This window comes from Micrasema longulum, unplaced genomic scaffold (genome assembly GCF_059751315.1).
Source record: "Micrasema longulum isolate JH-2025_06_02 unplaced genomic scaffold, ASM5975131v1 h1tg001651l, whole genome shotgun sequence".
Classification (NCBI taxonomy): domain Eukaryota; kingdom Metazoa; phylum Arthropoda; class Insecta; order Trichoptera; family Brachycentridae; genus Micrasema; species Micrasema longulum.
This window is the reverse complement of record NW_028278830.1, coordinates 89,546-109,667: the sequence shown is the minus strand read 5'-3', so window position 1 is coordinate 109,667 and position 20,122 is coordinate 89,546. Positions and strand designations below refer to the sequence as shown.

Genomic DNA, 20,122 nt, shown 5'->3' with positions numbered 1-20,122 from the left:
TTAATAATTATAATGCAAATATTCCTCCTAAAAAAACACTGCAAATCCTTTCAAATACCTTATCCCTGGTGAGATCAAGCAGAGTGAAGACCTGTTTCTTGCCTTCCCCCTCGATCATGGCAGTTTGGGAGGCGAGTGCCCTCTGGAGGTCTATGGCGATCCTACCATACTGGGGTGGCTGCACAACATGCAGAAGCACTCCAGACGGCCGGACTCCATACTTGTGGTGGTCCAATACAACGTCGATGTTCTGGGCAGTTATCAGGGCCACACCCCCTTCTTGTACCACCAGAGGATAGAGAGAGATCAACTCCAACTGATTGGCTAGTTTTGAAAACACCTGTTGACAATATCGATGATTTTTGTTAATATTTTTTGATGAATCTCCATAGTTAAGAATTTTGACAAAAATATGAATAAAATTCCTCGGTTAAGTTTTACTTTATATAATTTCACCAATGAGCCCTTTCGTACTGAAGATGACTACTTACGTGAAAGCGCTAGTTAGTCAAATTAAACATGGTAAAACACCGAGGAATTTCATACAAAAATCATTAACCGGTCGACACGTTTTTTATTTTGATAATTACACATACATTTAGTGAATACATTGTTTTTACGTGTGGCTTAAAGCCACTAACTAAATCAAATATAACAAAAACATGTGTATGTAAAATTTCATAAAAAAAGATTTGAACTAAAATATTTTAGGTAAATAAATTTTTTGGATATTAACTTGGAATTTAAGAAAAATGCCACTAAATGTGTGTGATTTAAAATGCTAGTAAATATTTTTTTTCAAAAATAAAAATTTGATTCAATACCTTTTCTGATCAACCCATTGCATATCTTCAAATCTTTAAACAAATTTATATGAAATACTGTGACTTTATATAAGTACCGATGTACCTAAGTTTACTCTAAATATTAAGAGGCGTATTCTGCCGGTCGAAAAGTAATTATATTTTAGTTATAGAGCCGGAATATTGTTTTTTGTTTGATGATCTGTTCACTCTGAATAAGTGTTAAGAAAAAGAGAAAATGTCATGTGGAATAAGCACATATTTTGTAGATACATTACTAATTCTAATTGTGTGCAAACAAATGCGACAGTTAGAAATAATGTACTTTCCGAGTCAATGCGGATTTTTATTTTGTTATTAAACTGAATTTCTAGCGAATTAAAGCAAGTACAAAGAGATGAATCGTCACTTCACTTAATATTTGAATGGTTCATTATATTTATTTTTTCTGTGTCATTTTGTGAACATTTTACAGTGTGGCAATTGGATATGGGAATTAAAAAAATATACAAACTTTGTATTTCTCGGCATAATCTGGATTGATGCAAAGAGCAGATTCACACCGGCATGTGAAATGATCAACACCATGTTGTTCACAGGTGGCATGAGCGATGCAAGGAGGATTTGCAGGTGTATCTTGGCACGGGTAGGACCAAACACAATTAGGCAGTACACCTCTAGTCACTACGGCGGATGGCAATCCCAAGAGCTTATCATCTACTTCAATGCTGCGAATACAACCCTGAAAAATTCAATTCAGAAAGTTGTGAATCTGCAGTTTTTGCAAAACTGTTTTTTTTTATGAAGGTAAAATCAAAATATAAATACAGCAAATCCTTAGACTTATATCTCCTATGGTTACAAAGATATGTAATTTTTTTGTAATTGTGTAAATCTGCTATTTAAGTGGATCAAACATTTCATAATTAATTTAAACCATGTAAACAAACTTTTCTTTTAAATAAGCACATAGATATTTAACAATATCAATATTGGCAGTTTAAACCAATTTGAAATATTTTGATTCATATTGTAGATTTAAAATTTCTAGAAATGTAGAGAACTTCATTAAGTTCATAATATTTGTATATCATCATATAATATATAGATTGTTACACAGTCACTCATAAAGTTAGCGCTTTAAATTATTTATTTTAATACTATGATTGGTATAAAAAAAATTGTTTGTTTTACTGAAATATTTAAATTTTTCATGTTTCAATGAGTTGTAAATAATTCACTATTAGAAAATGGTAATCAACTTGTGGGAGAGTGGGGTTCGAACCTCGGACCTCTGATCTATGTGTCCGCGACACTAGATACAGGACCACAATCCGGTCCAAATGATAAATGATCCAAAAGTTTCAGGAATTTGTAAATAAAAAAGTTTTTTTTTTAATTTTTAGGTAAATTTATTTTATCGCCTTCAAATGGGATCCATCTGAAGTGATGCACATATGCCAACGCTCAACCCATTCATCCATACAATTTTTATAGTCCGATGAAGAAAAAGCTTTCAATTCCTTCGTCGCATTTTCATTTATTTCATTTATGCTCGAAAATGTCTTTCAACGAAGCGGTAATTTAAGTTATGAGAACAGGAAAAAGTCACAGGATGCCATATCCGGAGAATACGGGGCTTGTTGGATGGTATTGGTTATGGTTGGTCGGCCAGAGTGCGAGCTTTGTGAGAGGGGAGTGTTATAATGTTGCAAAATCCAAGAGTTGTTTTTTCATGATTCCGGTCATTTTCTACACACAGCATTTCTCAAATGCCTCATTACGGCTAAGTAATACTCCTTATTGACTGTTTGACCCGTTGGCATGTACTCATAATGAACTACGCTTTGATAATTAAAGAAAACTGTGGGCATAACCTTGGTTATTGATCAACTTTGACGCGCTTTCTTCGGTTTTAATTAATTTTCATAGCGCCACTCGGATAATTGTTGGCTAGTTCAAAACATCATATTTGTGCCCATAAACCTATGTTTCGTCACCAGTAATTATGCGTTTCATTATGGATGGATCATTTATTACCTCAGAAATTATCTCCTGGGCCACTGCCTTTTGTAACTGTTTTTGAATGAGTCTTTTGGCACAAGTCGTGCTGCAACGCGTTTCATGCCCAAAATATCCACCACAATGTGATGTGCTGATTTTGATGTTGAGCTCACCAGCTGAGGCATGCATGATAATTTTTTATCACGATTTCCTCAACTTTTTCGAATTTCATCGGTTGTCTTAGTCAAAGAGCGTCCACTTTGCGATGCATCTTCAACATCTTCGAGACCTTTTTTGAATACCGAATACTACTCGTATGCTTGTGTTTTCAAGAGAGCAGAGTCTCCATAGGCTTTTTGTAGCATTTTCAATACATTAGCACAAGAAATTTCAAACAAACTCATTCAATAATTTCTTCCATTTTCAAATGCGACGATGTGCAAAACTGGACTGATGTTAACAGACGCCAAACAACTATTAATTATACAGATGGCATTCATGTTTGACAAAAGTGCCGGGAAAAGACTTACCAACGTGAGGATTTTTTTTTTCAAATCGGTAAAGCGCACATAATTTAAAATAAAATTCCTGGAACATTTTGATCATAGTGTATATGAGTTCGACAGCAATATTGTTTTTCGCTACAAAAATGCCCTATTAAAATTCAAATTCAAAGCTGTAATCAGAGTCTTATTTTCAAGACATACTAAGGTTAAACATACTTCCGTCTTGTCATTTTTAAACAAATAATTTTGGTAAAATTTACTATAATACTACATAAGAAATAAAATCTTACCATGATACTGGAGTCAGCAGCTTTGATTCCTTTTATAAGAGCTCTTTGCCTTTTGTCAGGTTCGATGCCCCCAAGGTAAAAAGAATCGGAAAGATCCAAGTAACGAGCACCGGTATTCTCCACACGAGTACTCATTGCAACACCATCAACTGAAAGCTACAAGATTGAGGGTTTAACAATTATTTTAGAATAAAAATAAAAGATTTAAAAAATAATAATAACTCCCTCCAACTCAGATGCTTGCCACATGCACAGGAGTAACAGGTTTGATTTCCAGTAATCACGATAATGAAATGTTTTTATCAAGAATGATGTTTTGTTATTGAGTGTCATTTGCAATTCATCGTCTAGTATTGACGTATTGTTTAAAAATAAAGCTTTATTAAACATTATTATGTTGAAATGTACACAGAGCACAGAGCACAGAGCACAGAGCACAGAGATTATATAGTAAAAAAAAAACAACAAATTTATGTCCAGTGTCAAAGTGTCCAAAGTATCAATATAACATGGAACCACGCAAAAACATAATTTTAGTCATTTCGAATATTTTCACAAATTTTATGGTCAAATTTAACTATATTATGTTTTAAGAACACTAAACAATCTAAAAAGTTGCAGCTGATTATTCCCCCATAAAAAGTTATCCAACGTTACCTGAAATTACTGTATAAATGTTTGATACATAATAAACATTATTTATAATCAATACCTCTATCAATGAAGGGTTGAATAACAAGTGTAGCTTGTGCCACTGTCCGTCATTTACACGAACAGTGTGTTTTATTTGACCTCGTGCCATTTTAACGCGAATCATCCCTTCCAGAACCTCCACCGATAAAAAGTCGGAACCTCGACTACCTCCTCCATTGTAAAGAACAATGCAATCAAGTGATATTGTTTTCAATTCAATTTGCCATCTGAAAATTAACAAACACAAATGATAAGGACAAGTAAAATATATCAGCACACAGAGTTTATTGTTATTTAACAACAGAGGTGGAGAAGAAGGGAATATGGAAATCTGTCACTATCTAATAATCAGAGAGGTAATATCATACATTATTAGAATAAATAAAAGGACACAAAATGCTGAATAATTCCAAGTGCGACGGAAGGTCTGCTGATTTACGTCAATGGCCTGGCTTATCCTGAAATAATGTTTTGCGGTCTCCACTTCATAAAGCAAATGCGAAGAAATTCTTTGACAAGGCCTCAGCCAACTTTCCCGCCAGACCCTCACACAATAGTTAGAGCAAATAGATGGAACAGACATTTTGAAGTAAATATAAGCCTTATACATAATAAACAAGGCAAAAAATGAGTAACTCCCACCTAAAAAACATAATATATAACATGCATACCTTCCACCTGCACGAGAATTGATTTTAGGCAAGACAAGATAGGAGCCTTCTTCAATAAAACTAATTGCAGCAGTATAGTCAGCATCAAACTCTGGAGCACAATTCCATGTAACACCTTCCACACGCACAGCACCAGTTCGACTGCGTGCTTTCTCTATAATCTTCACTCCATTATATTGAACCTGTAAATCAAAATATTATGGAATAGGTTCACATTTTGTAGTTAGTAGTACTATAATATATATAGGCAACGATGAAAAAATAGAAGAGTATGTGAGTAAAGAGTTATTACATTTGGTTCAATTCATTATTCATACCTTTTAATTCCGATTTTTACTATCCAGACAGGATAATTTAAAATATAAATTATTAAATAAATGTATCATTAAAAGTAATGTAAAAATATAATTTTGTAATCTTATGAAGACAGATAATATATCATGTCTGATTTATTATTTTGTTACTCTCTATTGTTGAATGCAACAATGAGGAAACATTTTAAAGAAGAAAATATGGACACCACACTAAACGTTTCCTCTTTTTTATGTGGTATTAATTTCGTTATCTTCATGTGTACTTTCACCATATTATGTATTTACTCTGTAAAAATTTTGTACTTTTTAAACATTTCAAATAAAAAATATTCAAAAAAAATATGGAAGTCGGGGCATTTACAGGATTTATGACCTGTCATTAGCTGCTTTACCGTTCTGATTGTGATTTGAGCATCTACATTTCCCCAACGTTTCTAATTGTTGACTTTGGTAAAGTAAAAGCCATATCTAAAAACATTTGAACATACTCAAAATAGTGTTCTCTTTATTTTATTAACATAATGTACACAATAATAACTTTATTAAATAAAAATAACAATTTTAAAAACAACTTTTTGAGATATTTTTCATGTGTTTGGTGCTGTAATGGACTTCTAGGTATAATTTGGCCTAAAGTTTGACAATAACTTTGGAAGATAAAATGCATAGCAAAAAATAAAATCGTTCGTAAAAAAAAAAGTTTAGAAATAAATAGTCATGGATTAATAACTGGATTAACTTACATCTTCCATACATCCTCTAAGATTTTCCATATGGCCAAGAAATAGTTCAGAAAAGTCTCCCTGACCACCGAGAAAGATTCCATAGTGAATATTTAACTCGAAAAATCTGCCCGGTAACCGCTTCTTCACAACAGAATCATCAATCTGCAAAATAAATACAATTTTAAAAATTATACGTCATAAGTTAAGTTAAAGTCAGGGCTAAAGTCAAATAAAAATTACTTTTATGCCAAAATGCGTTGCATCAAAAAAAGTTAACTAAATATTAACAAAAAAGTTACTTTTATTTGACCGGCCGCCAGGGGACCGTTTAAAGTTAAGTTTAAAGTTAAATGCGATCTGCCATCTGTCAAAAATGCGTCGTGAGTGTTTAAATCTATTGATCGATCTGTGAAAAGTTGCAAAATTTTTTGTGGGAAGAGTCCGACTTTATCGCAAGATTTCGAATGTCAAAAAAGTGAAGAACTAATAATTATTTAAATATTTAATTGTTAATTATTTTTCAAAACACAGGACTTGATCATCAGTGGCGTGGTGTAAAATAAATCTAAATCATCACTGTATTGAAATGCTGTTTATTTATTTTTAAATAGAGCTAGATTGAGCTCAGCTAACTCTTTCTGGGCATTTAAGGCTGCCATAGTTGCCCGAAAAATGTCTTTTTTTTGCTCTATTTCTAGAGTAAAAAGTTCATCATATTGTTTTAGCTTTTGCTCTTTTAATTATTTATCTAGTTCAAAAAGGACGATGTCCCTTTTGTTCTTTTCTTCTCCGAATGCGCAGTGTTGCTTCGCCCTTTCGCACACACTGAAAATTGGAACGAAATTAAAACTTTTGTGCCCAAAGACGCGTCGGGGGGCATGTGTATTGCTACATGTAAATAAACAAGTACGTGCTTGCGCAAAAATCCCAACAATTTTTAGGGTGAAACTTGAACCTTTACAGTAGCAACATTCTTAACTTTAACTTAACTAAAATAATGTTGATGCAACGGAATTTTTCAGTTACCAGATTTTGAGCCTTAACTAAGTTTAAATATTTAACTTTAAACTAAATTTATACCAACTTTGATGCAACCGGCCCTTAGTAAAATTAAATTATAAATAGATATTATTAAAAACGTTTTTTGTTTTGAGTAGAATAACGAATCAGATACAATATAATAATGTAAATATACTGCCTAACTTTTTAACGATTTAATCTTTTATAAAAGAAAATTGCTGACACCCTGGTCCATTGAAGTTGACTATTAGACTACACATTTCTAATATTTGTAATCCATATTATTATCAAAACAGAAAATGTGTTTTCTAATTTATTGAATGATTCTAATTTGGATTCTAATTAGCTTTGAGAATAATAATAATAATGATGGTTTATTAACAAAAAATACAATGGCTTTATCTACTACATAAAAACTTAGGTCACAGATTTCTCTGGATTATGTCTAGTCTGCCTAACTAGGTACAACCTGTTTTAAGGCAGACATTTTTATGCAAAAATAAACAATCACATGACTACCTATTAGTTAATTTATTATAAAGTTTTACAATATATTTACCATTTATTATTTTAGAATGTTTTTTAGTAAGTTTTCCGATTTTTCTCTACCTAAATCCAGAAACCATTTTATTACAAATTTGTTTAACAGAATTCGGGTCATGGTTATGTAATGTTCGGGTAACATATTTAATATTTTGGGGCCCAGAAACCTGAAATTTCTTTGCCCGAATTCAGAATTTGTGGTAGACCCCATGACCCATTCTTTAGTTTGACATCTGGTAGTGTGGGAGTGTTTCTTTTGGGATTTGGTAGAATCATTTGCTTTCACAAACATAATTATTCTAGATAACATTATTGTTCTAAATATTTTAATTTCATCTCCAATAGTAAATGAGAATATTTAGATGTAGTGTATATTATTTTATTTTTATTTATTATGTAAAATACTTTATACACAAAGGTAATTTAAGAGTCTTCCTCACAAGGAAAACCTGTTCTGAGGAGGAATGTACAGTTATCGATTTATTTATTTTTTACATATTTCACGTACCTTTCAAAAAATTTTTTTTCTTCTATCCTAATTTTCTTCAGCCAAATTTTGATTTCTCTTTTAAAATATTGTTTTTCATGAATTATCTAAATTTTATGTGGAAGCACATTAAATACTTTGTCAGAAAAATAATCCTTGCACCTTTGTTCAAATGTTAAATATTGACAGTAATATTATTTCTTGCCCTTGTTTTATATTCATGTCTCTGCGCAGGAGGGTGGCAATGTCCATCTCCGTATGTGTCCTCGGCACGGGTAACCCCAGTGAGGTCACATTATATTTATTATTAATTATAGTTTAAAATGGAAAAAATATGAAGAAAAAAATATCTGTATAGATAAATTACGTTACCTTTATAGATAAATTCGCCTCCCGTCTAACAACACTTAAGTGATGCCACTTGGTGTCATTAAGGTAAAGGCCTCTTGGTGATGAGATTTCTGATTCACCTGCGCCAAGATTGATATGTAGTTTAAGACGACCCCCTTCAAGTCGAATCTATTTGAAAAATATAGAAACATAATATTATACTTTCTACAAAATACTTACTACCATTTTTTAAGAATGTATTAAAATGAATGAATAGTGATGTTCTAGGTTGAAACTAATTCTAATATTTTGAAAGAAATACAGTGATACTTCTACAAATTTTGTTTATAAAAATATTACCTCTGTTAAAATAGGTATGCGGAGTTTAAATTGTCAATATTTAAACAAATCAGGTGAATAATTAAAGATTTATTAATTATGCAATTATATATAATTCTCAATCAAGCTTTGAATTCCAGGCAGTTGTTTTTTATCATGTGATATATATGGTACTAAATCCTACAACGATTACATGCTGTCAGTGAATTTTCTCTCCTCGATTCGTTTATTTAAATATTATTTCTATAATTTTACATTACATTAAAACATTTTAAGAGATAATTACCATGCAGTAATCTGTTTTTCCGGCGGCCAATAGAAGAAGAGCATCAGAGAGTTGTGTACGAAACTTAAAGCTTAGATCCGTAGAGCCTTTCGCTTCCTGAAGCGGGTAAGCAATATAACTTGCTCCATAAAATGATGCTGAAACAAAATATAGACGACTGGTCAGATAACAAGAGCTAATTAGTTATGAGAGTAAAAAAAGGTGAAGAGTGCATTCTTTTGGATTTTCCCATGTACATAATGTGCACCCCATGCATCTAGCATTTTCTAAGTGTTGCTCTGTGTGATCTTTAAAACACTTTTTGGTTGATTTTGTCAGGAATGTAGAGATGAAATGATTAATTAAATGCTGAAACCTCCGTGACAGTTATTGTCTTCAAGTGGAGGAAATTCAGTTGAATGGGACGCATACTGAGTTTGCCTTCGGGAAACCTTAACCACGCTCGCCTACTTTACAAAGCATCAGGTTGTGTAGTCCTTCACTGGGATCAACTTACAGCAGTTGAGTAATGTAGGGGGCAACTTCGATACTAAACTAATAGCAGAATGTAATAAACAAATATAGAATCATGTTAAATAAAAGTAAAATTTTATATTTTATCAAAGATTAATGATGTTTACTAACGCAATACAGAGTTGTCAATAATTTTAATGCTAGAATTTTCGAATAAAATTTTCTAATTTCCCACATCTCAAATTATAGTATTTGCACATACTGCTGTTTTACACTCAGGGTATGTTATTTTGTTGGGTTATTGAAATAAGTCAATAAATAAATAATCAATACAGTAATTTAATTTCTTTTTAAGAATTAAAAAAACATTTGGGTTCTTATTATTTACTAAAATATTTTCCATTTTGAGGTCATTTTCTAAAAGTCGTAACTAACTTGTGCTAGAAAAATGTAACCTTTGATCTGTGAATCCACAATACTACCAAGGAACCACAACCCAGTTCGAGATAAAACGTTTGTATTATCATGGAGAGGTCAGTTATTTGTGTAAGTATAACAATACATGTCAAAAAACAATTATCTGTACACATTTTTTTTAAATGGGGCTATAATGTAAACTCAAAACCGTCGAAAATAAGTCAACTTCTAAAGGGGATGCATAGTATTAAATAAAATGTTTATTTTGATTGATTACATTAGGGTTGTTTTTCCAATGGAGTTAAGTACCTCCCACTTCAAGATAAATAATATGACAGTGAAAACATTAATTAATATGAACGTACGAAGCGGGTTATTTCGGGGAGACAAACAGAACAAACGATATGAGAATCTCACCTCTATCCGCGGCATCGCATAAACTGTTAATTGTCATGCATGATAATGCCAAGATTAGTTTCATAGTCACTTTTAGGAATATAAACTGCTCCATTGTAATTGCACATTTAAATGTTCATCCTAGCGTTTTCCAGTCCTCGAATCACATAATACGATTATTGTTAATTCTATTCGAAACACAAAGAACTTAAATTGTATAATTCATTTTGACGTAATTTACACAAATTGACCAGGCGTGGTATAGCAAAATGGCACACGGATAAAGTCAAATGTGAATCTACAAAGAAGGCTAACTAATCTTGAATGTATAATTGATACACTTAAACTAAAGTTGTTTCACACTAAAACATTAGCTAAACCACTAAAATAAAACAAAAAATGCACTTTGTTTCAACATTTGACGTCGCGTCTGACATACGCCCGCGCCCTTATACTTCCCAATAGAGATGGGGATGCAGATAACTAGCTATTATAATCGAACAATTCGACTTATTTGATATACCATTTATTAATCACAAACAATTTTTGGCATTCGGTTGTAAAATGTTCGTTAATCTTAATAATTATTATTAATTTATTTATTCCAGCAAAACTGCGTGGTAAGGGCAATGGTCTCAACGCATTGTTTTCAAATACATTATTTAAAGTAAACATTAAACAGTAAATTTTATAATCTATTGTGAAACATTCGTTACGATAATTGTTTACTAAATTGATAATCGGTTAAAACAGTTAACTTTTAACGCTGAAGAAAACTGGAAAGAATTGTCCTGAAAGTTCCTGTAGAAAATCATAACTTTCAAAAATTATGTTTTATCATATAAAGATGCAAAATCAGTTGAAAAGGTTTTAACTCTTCTTTTGTTTGTTTAAAATATGAAGAAAAAAAATATTTGGGGTTTTATAAGAAAATAAAATTAATGAAATAAAACAACACTAGGTGGTTTGAAATGATAACAAACTATGTTTTTTTTTCACGAAAAGCTAGGTCGTTGGGTAAAAAAGAGAGAGTACTTTTTTATCGAGAAACTTTTTTCATGTCTTTCATTCAGACTCCCACGCAGTAATTTCAATTACTTTTAAATACACTAGTGATTCGTTTTAGAAGTAAGCATAAAAATTTGTGAAAGCTTGATAATATGCATATGTTCTGTGTGCATATGTTGTGTGAAAATTGTAATAATATCAAAATAATTAACTACAATTTTCAATATTTGTTTTAGGTAAATATTTCTTGTAAACAATTTGAAAGGTAAATTAAATGTCTATTTTCAATTCAATCACAAAAACGCTAGTGTAATCGTTAACTTTGCAATATTTTTTTTGATTCGGTGAAATGTTTTTACATAAAGATATTAAAATGTGTAACAAACAAAAGTAATCTAATTATTTCTAAATATAAATACTTTCATTATGAAATACTTGCCGCAATACCCTGCCTCGTATCTTAAAAATGCATGGACATTATTTTGTAAAATATTTCAAATACATTTTTTAGTTAAAATTGTTTTCTTTCCAGCGGGCGCTAGAAGCGTGAATCTTTTGTTGTTTAAATGATCAATTGAATAAGATGTTTTATATTTCTGAATTACCTTCTTTCAGCGCAAAGTTGCCAAAGCTATCAAAATACGTAGAGTTCCTTCAAGAAGCTTTTTTCGTTCGGCAAAGAGCAATTGTTTCTTGCATGTGGGCACTAACTTAAGTCCTCGGATATGGTGTGTGGTATGTGGTGGGTATGCTGGCGTTTAGATGGTTTACGTTTGTAATCAGTACCCCGGACTAGTGACCCCAGTTTTATGTTACCACATCTGAGGGTACCTTACCATTTGACACTACTCTTAGCTTGAGGCCAGTGACTACACAGTGATGTACCTGTGCTATGCATATAACCACATTTGAACACTAAAGTTAAGTTTTCCAAACTAAATTTACTAAAAACATGTCACTTTCGTGGGAAAAAATTATAATGATATTACTAATCGAATATGGTAATCGAACGCGTTCGATTTTTTTCGTTCGAGTGAACATCTCTAATTTTCGTTATGTTCATGTTCATGGTTTCCATGTTACAAACAGTGTTGCCAACCATACCGAGATAAGAGAGAAGTGGGGTAGATTGATGCATTAAAAATCAATCTTAATATTTTTTTTATAAAAAACAACCATTGCATTTAGAATATAATAGAAACGAAAAGATTAACGAATTACTTGTAAAAAATGGGGTTTGCATCTTTCTGCCACATCTAGGTGCTTAGTACTTGAATTCAATGGACAGGGCAATTTGATATTGTAATCAGTAAATTGTATGAGAATAGTAATTATTTAAAGAACTTCGTGTGTGCTTGGCCGCACTACTAAATCTAAAAAAATTACAAGCAAATAGAAATTGTTTATAGCGATTGTAATCGATTCTATGTTAAATTTGGAATGGTGTATCAAAATAATATACAATTATAATCGTATTTATTATATGTATATATAAATGCACACCTGCACATATTATTTCTAATTTATTCCCAAAGAATCTTTTTAACACTAGAGCATTTCAACGTGAATATAGTATGTCCTCTGGGCAGGTAAGTTTCCATTTATCATGGCTAAGTCCATTCTTAGATGGAGATTTTTTATGAATGAAATCAAATCGTAATATTTAGAAACTCTTTAAATTAACATAAATATTTTTGAGGGGTCTAAAAAAAATAATTTTATAATAAAGAAGGAACATTATTATTTTATGAAAAATTTAACGGTCAAGGTCTAGATAATTATAAATGTAATAAAAATATTTGACATAAATAATAATAACACCTTTATATTTTTTATTAAACTGCTCACATATTAAAGTTGATTGTTGAAGTCCTGCTTAGAACGGAGCTAGCAGTACCATGTCTTCAGCGTATGCGTATGATATGGCGTTCACTCTTGTCAAACCTATTGAACATTCTACGTGCAAAGTAAACGTAAGTTTATTCATGTCACTAAAATTGACATAGTAAGTAAGTATGCAGTTCTACTCTATAGTGAATAATTAATTATTAATTTAATTGATGTAAAATAGCAAATGGCGTATTGGACGTCCCGGAATTAACTAGTATTATCAGCATAAAAATACCTGTTTGAAATACTCGCCAGCTGACCTTATCTTTTTAATCTCCTGGCTGTCATAATTATTATTACAATTCACCAATATTTTGACTACACCGGCCAGCGCAGCGGTAAGGTAACGAGTAAGCTAAAGTTGATATATTTCGTCTGTTTTTATATAACTTAAGGTTAAGTATTCTGAAGTATATAAATATAAATAATTATGTATAAAATTTCTCAATACTGTTTTTTATTTACTAATTTTTTTATTGTATCTTTATAATAATATTTATATTTATGTGCATATATACAGGTGTTCTTTAAACCCTGTAACATCCAAAATCACGGCAAGAAGACATATTAGCACATCAAAATGAGTTTTTACAACAAATCTAGTTTAAAAAAAATATACATTAAAAAAACAAATGGTTGCTTACTTCTGCAGAGGAGAAGCGAGGGGGGCGCGGCCGCGCTGTTAGCAGTGTATCAGACTCCCCCCTCTCCTTTCCCCGTTTCATCCCTGCAGAAGTGAGCAACCATTAAAAAAAAACAATTTAAAAAAAAAATTCCATCTAAAAATTTATTTTAATGTGCCAATATGTCTTCTCGCTCATACTGATCATCGTTGTTTCGGATGTGACAGGGTTTTATGAACACCCTTACTACTCTTCTTACGATGGTTTTATGAACACCCTGTATATATATACAGGGTGTTCTTCTTACCCTGTCACATCTGAAACCACGGTTATCAGTATGAGCAAGAAGACATATTAGCACATTACACTAAATTTTTAGAACGACTAAAATCTTAAAAAATAAAATATTAAAAAAAACAAATGGTTGCTTACTTCTGCAGAGGAGAAACGAGGCGGGGGAGGGGGGCAGTCTGATACACCGTCAACGCTTGCTTCACCCCTGCAGAAGTAAGCAACCATTTGTTTTTTCTTGGATATATATTTTTTAATCTTCTTCGTTTTAAATATTTTTGAAAAAATTCTAAAATGTCTTCTTGCCCGTTCTGATCATCGTGGTTTTGGATGTGACAGGGTTTAAAGAACACCCTGTATATGCATGTATGTACATGTTTATATGTGTGTGTGTGTAAGGGTGCATAAGGGTTTGCATGTATGTGTGTATGTTTACATATATATATATATATATATATATATATATATATTAAATATTTTTCTGCATACCCATATACCTATGTGGGTACATTTCCTTATTTTTGTTCCTTTTATTTTTTCTTATGCTATCTTTACTTTGAATTCTATGTTTATACTTATATTACACTGCTGCGCTTGAATGTATTACTAATAAATGTAAAAACCTGTAGGGCGTATAAATAAATTATTGAATAAATAAATATATAAGGTTTACGGAAAGGTTGGGTAAAGAGATACTAGTTGGAAAAATTTATTCATTTTAATAATATAATTGGTTAGTACCCTATATATTTAAAGTACTATTAGGTTAACATGTAACTGTTTTCTTATCTTAAGAGTATATATAGATGTATATACTCTAAGGTTCTTATTCGCTTTTGACAAAAATGAAAATCAAATATGAAAAGAAAAGCAATATTATGACTTTTATTGCTTCAGTATTCAAAGTTTATCTTAAGATTTTACGGGTTGTGGTCCTGTGTCTAGTGTTGCGGACTCTTGAATCAGAATTCCCCAACTTGATTCCCATTTTCTAATGGTGAGTTATTTACAACTCGTTGAAAATGGCTCCAAAAATCGAAATATTTGGGTAAATAATAAAAACACACATATTTCATGAAAAAAAAAAAGATGGCACCCCAAATCGTATGTTTAAGTAATAAATCAGCAAGAGATTTTAAGTAGTTCCCGCACAATCAGTTAATAGTGATTTGTGTACCTCTTTACCCAAATGCCACAGAATTCACGTCAATAAAAAATATGTGTTTGATTGAATAATTTATTTACAATAATAATTATCATACTTTACATTATATTTTATATTTACACTTTTAATAAAACAGGGTATTATTTTTGCACTTTTGTTTATTTTTATTTACCCAGATACTTTTTTAGATAACGTGTAGGTATCTACGTATTTTTCTTACAAAATTAATGTAATATTTTTAACTACGTTTTCACATTTATCTACTACAAATATTTATAATTAATGTATACGTACTTACGAAAAAAATGATAAGTTATAGACTGTTCATTACATATATTATTACATAGGTACAATAAATATGCTCATAACATCATATGCGCACATGCATAGAAAATTTATAAAAATCACAATCTGTGCGTTTTTGTAAATGAACTTTTGTAGCTTTTTTAGCACCCTGTATCTAAAAATATTATTTTTACATTCTGCCCATCAAATCTCAGGCCTTCAAAAACGAATGACGAAGATTACAATATTATATTATAAAACATAATTTTTAATTTAATAAAATTTGTATGCCGTTCCAAAACTCTAAATACACGCGATTATTAATGAAAAACTAAATATTTTAATTACTTTATATTTTTAGTTTGAATTGAGTCAGTGAGTGAAGAGAGGTTTTCCAAAATTTGTAGTGGTTAACACGGGGTTTTAATGTAAAATGTGTTTATCCTAGATGAAAAATTAATTTGAAAAAAATATTCTAGAATAAAATATATGAATAAAAGCGAGTGAAAATACATACAAGTAGGTGCTCTAGATATTTATCATTATTGTGATATTTGTAATGCTTAACAACTTTTGGACTACCGTCGATTACTCTGTACGTGGCTAACCGCCATTTTCGTGTTGCCGAAAATTTCATGCGAAAGCATTTTTAAGATTTTCCATAAAAAAATTACATGTTTGAATTTTTTTTAATCAACGTAATTGGCAAAGTTGGTAGTTTTATTTTAAGAATGAACTGCAAACATCAATTTTACTTATTGTATTTTTATTCGCAATTTATTTACCCCGATTTCCCCTATTAACTAAAATGATAGTATTTGAATAATAATACCCCAAAAAAGCCTCTTGTGTATTTTTTTTATGAATTTTTACGAGTTTTGGGCCACCGACACTAATATTGTTAATAAATAAACCTATCTAACTTAATATCCCAATTCTGAATTGCAAGGGTCAGTTAAAAATGAGTAATATATTACTTTTCCACATATCTGGCATTGTTAAATAATTATCGCAAATATATGAGTACAGTAGTTAGTCGCTATGTACAGTGCGTTAAAATATTAAATGGCTTATATTAATGTGTTCGTGCCTGTCGGTGAATAAAGCAAAAAAAAATGTTTAAATTTATTTCAACAGAGAGGGAAAAATTTTTGAGAATAATCAAACATTGTTAAAAAAAATGTTTGTTTGTGTATGTATGCACACCATAATATTTTATATACTTTAAGATACCAACACTTTCTTTCACGTACACATAAACAATGTCCATTAACGATTTGAATGCACTGTACTTAATTAAAACCATTATAGTAGGGCCAATTTAATAGGTCACATTTGACATTTGTCGGTTTTAGCTTCATAGTGAGGTGACCTGCTTAAAAACATCGATTAAAGTTAATGAATCGATTCGGACTTCAAACATAATATATGTGAATTGAATTCAGTTACTATGAAAAAGTACTTATGAGTATTGTAATTTTATTTTTAAAACCATAAGTCAAATCCCTGTCCCATTATTACTTTCTATCGTAAATTTAAAGAACAAAATAAGATAAGTACATAATTTAACAAAATTATCAACATTCGATTTTTCTGGGTAACATCCCTAGTGTTTAAAAAAAAAAAGGGTTCACTGATGCAACATTGTAACGACGTTTAGAACAGAAAAAGTTTATTATGTTTAGAATGGTTTATTAGTGAAAGTAAATCGTAAAATTACCTTCTTTTGTCGTTATTACAATAAATATGTATATAAATAATATTTTATTACAGCCCTTACAAGGTTATGTTGTTGAATTTTGATGATTTGTCAAATTTGACCTATTAAATTGGCCCTCCTATGGGTTATGAATATTCTAATACAGTTCAGAAGAATTTCTATTGGACTTGCATTTACACAATACCTACAGTGTATACGTAGTACCTACGTTTATAAAATAACATTTAAAATTACAATCTTAGCAATAGATAACGACATATAAATAAACACATGTGTTTTGACACCAAATGGTTTATATTTTATTACGTTTCAAATGCCTTAAATTAGCCATAATATATTTGTAAGCAGTTATTCCTTAACCGGTTTTTATTTTTCGTTTTATTCTTTATTCATGAACAGTGATAGTTATGTTTCCGGAACAAAGTAAATGGAATGAATGGGAATGTTTGCATTCAAATACGTTAACTACAATAATTAGAATTTATTTCATATTTATTTTGATATAACAAATAAACAGTTCGTTTCATATCAAATAATTGTATTAAATCGATTAAAAATTTAGCGATCAACTACGGATAGTTTACCTGTAACAATAAACTACAAATATTATGATTTATCTGTAACAAAAACTAGGGATTCGTAACAATAAATTATGGATATCATAGTTAATAATATGTAACAAAAACTTGGGATATCATAGTTTATTCGTAATAATAATCTACGATCGTTGGTTATTCGTAACAATTAACCAGCGATATCGCAGTTTAGGTATCCGTAATAATAAACTACGAATATCGTAGTTTATCCCTATAAATAAACTACTCGTAAGTATTTAAAAGTCAATGTAAATATTTATTTAAAAGGTGTATTTACTCTAGACTACTTTTTTTAATCTCTGGGAAATTATGAAATATTTTTAAAAGAAATGAAGATTAATGCTGAATATTAAAAACATTTAAAAACCAAGACACTCCCTGGTGGAAATTAGGAAGCTTTATCTCATCTGAGTTAATACTTCATCAGGAATGGAGATCTTGAATCGGAATGATTTAATGTAAATTTAGTCATAGTGACTTCTCTGACATGAATTACAGTGAGTTAAAACAGTGAAAAAAAACCATTTAGTATTATAAGTATGGTAAGCATAAATATTGGATAAATCTGTAAAATTCCTATGTGTTTGCACACTACATACCTACAGTTAATTTATTCTCTTCAGTCCATATTTTTTGGTTGAACCGTTAAAAATATTGGTGTTATTTTCTTATATCAATTATTTACAAGAGCCATATCCTCGTGTAGGTTAGTATATTTTATGACATTAATCATCCTTTTAATGGATGTAAAATGTTGCTAAATATTTGAAAAACTGACAAATATTTTTATGTTAAAAAAAATATTTTACATTTTTGAATACGTAAAAAAATAAACAATCCATTTTTATCGATTCAACCATGTATAAATAATTATAATCAGTTACACGTGAAAAAAAAACAACCAATAACAAATCATGTTTAAAAACTAGTTCCATAAAATACTACGAGTACGTAAAAAAAAATACTAGTTCGTTCTTTGGATAGTTAGTCTAAAATTGGACAAAATTTCTGTTTCAGAAATATATGAGTAACCAGTCCCTAAATTTCATTTTTAACTACACTAAGTAAACAGTTAAATAAATAATGAAAAATACATTTCTTTACGTGAAATAGAACCAGAACATAATAGAACAGAAAAAGTGTTTTTGACTCAATGGCTACTCTCAGATAAAAACCCAGAAAAGGGAAATCGGGTAGAGAGTTCGATTCCTGACAAGGTTGAAGTGATATATTAATTTGAATGGGTGATTTTCACGGTAATATTTCATATTTCCTGGACTAGAGCCTAAGGCATAAAATGCATCTTGCCTTCGTGTACATTACAAATGATCGCTGATACGTGACGATTGGAGTACCGATGTAGTGCCCTAAACACCGTTAGGTACGAGGTAAAGGAATTATGATTATGAATATTAGTTAAGTTCATTTAAAATACAAAAACCCCTTGATGTTAATTTGTTTACCCTTATAAATTAATCGTAATTATTACTTCAGAGTTTACTTTGTGAAATGAGATGAATAAATTCAAAATTAATATTTGTTTTCAAAAATTATCTACTCTAATGTGTCATTTATTATTTTTATGTAACCATTAATTATTATCATTTGATAGTTAATTGAATTATTTTTTTGAAGTATGATTTAATAAATTAGTTTTGTTTCTATTGATAGTTTTAATTTGTATCAAAATATGGCTTAAAGTTTTTTTATCAATCTGAGATTTATTTTTTTTTTTTTTTTAATTACAATGAAATTCAATAAAACATTGATTTATTTATCTTTAACAATGAGTTATTGATAACACCTGCTGATTTCGCCTAGGATTGACATCTTTATCAACGCTCATTAAAAAAGAAAATTTTGACCATATTTATTACAACATTTTGAGTTCGTCCAAATGTTTGTGGACAAAGGACTTTTTATTTAGTCTACAAATATTTGGACAAATTTAAAATATTGTACTAAAACCAATTGGTCCGAGAAGAAGTTTAAAAAATGGAAAACTGCTTTCAGGCGTTGCCTAGTATGTAAAATAATTCAATTAGATAAATCTCTTCACAATAAGTTTTCAGGTCTTTAACTTTACTAAAATCAATAGATGAAAGAATTGAAGAAATATGAATGTTCAAACACAGGTAAATGGTGTGAAAGGGCCACCTGCCAATGACAGGTCATAAGCCCTGTAAATGCCTAGACTTCCATATTCCCTTTTTTAAATGATCTCCATCCCTGTTGTAATTTGGTAATGCAATTTATTGATTAATATC

General features: G+C 30.3%; 1 protein-coding gene across 2 annotated transcripts in view; it reads right to left on the bottom strand.

Annotated features, from left to right (window-relative positions):
• Window positions 1-10,746, bottom strand: part of kon (chondroitin sulfate proteoglycan 4-like protein) — a 35,863-nt gene extending 25,117 nt beyond the window's left edge. For both annotated transcript variants that reach the window (XR_015824302.1, XM_088237133.1), the window contains exons 1-9: window positions 10,299-10,746; window positions 9,012-9,148; window positions 8,429-8,575; window positions 6,025-6,168; window positions 4,968-5,149; window positions 4,316-4,523; window positions 3,604-3,759; window positions 1,318-1,545; window positions 59-340 (exon numbers count right to left, since the gene is read on the bottom strand). Coding sequence is in view for 1 of the 2 variants with exons in the window: in XM_088237133.1 (XP_088093259.1) it covers window positions 59-340; window positions 1,318-1,545; window positions 3,604-3,759; window positions 4,316-4,523; window positions 4,968-5,149; window positions 6,025-6,168; window positions 8,429-8,575; window positions 9,012-9,148; window positions 10,299-10,392 (1,578 nt within the window). In the remaining variant the exon portion in view is untranslated. The remainder of the gene's footprint in view (window positions 1-58; window positions 341-1,317; window positions 1,546-3,603; window positions 3,760-4,315; window positions 4,524-4,967; window positions 5,150-6,024; window positions 6,169-8,428; window positions 8,576-9,011; window positions 9,149-10,298) is intronic.
• Window positions 10,747-20,122: the final 9,376 nt, after the last annotated feature.